This window comes from Pteropus alecto, unplaced genomic scaffold (genome assembly GCF_000325575.1).
Source record: "Pteropus alecto unplaced genomic scaffold, ASM32557v1 scaffold14, whole genome shotgun sequence".
In the NCBI taxonomy this organism is placed as follows: domain Eukaryota; kingdom Metazoa; phylum Chordata; class Mammalia; order Chiroptera; family Pteropodidae; genus Pteropus; species Pteropus alecto.
The window spans coordinates 17534427-17534756 of NW_006436810.1; the positions used below are offsets into that span (position 1 = coordinate 17534427).

At 66.4% G+C, this 330-nt stretch overlaps 1 protein-coding gene across 1 annotated transcript in view; it reads left to right on the forward strand.

The window, feature by feature from the left end:
• Nucleotides 1–330, forward strand: part of ZNF236 (zinc finger protein 236) — a 76131-nt gene that overhangs the window by 37598 nt on the left and 38203 nt on the right. Inside the window, exon 10 of the mRNA XM_025048128.1 lies at nt 54–326. Within this exon, the coding sequence (XP_024903896.1) occupies nt 54–326 (273 nt within the window). The remainder of the gene's footprint in view (nt 1–53; nt 327–330) is intronic.

Here is a 330-nt window from a genome sequence, read left to right on the forward strand (position 1 = left end):
GGGGGCGCGGGCAGGCCGGCCCCGCGGGACAGCTCGTGTTTTCGTTTGCCCAGGCTCCATCCGCGAGGAGAACGGCGTCCGGTGGCACGTGTGTCCCTACTGCACCAAGGAGTTCCGGAAGCCCAGCGACCTGGTGCGCCACATCCGCATCCACACGCACGAGAAGCCCTTCAAGTGCCCGCAGTGCTTCCGCGCCTTCGCGGTCAAGAGCACGCTGACCGCGCACATCAAGACGCACACGGGCATCAAGGCCTTCAAGTGCCCGCACTGCATGAAGGGCTTCTCCACGTCCGGGAGCCTCAAAGTGCACGTGCGGCTGCACACAGGTGC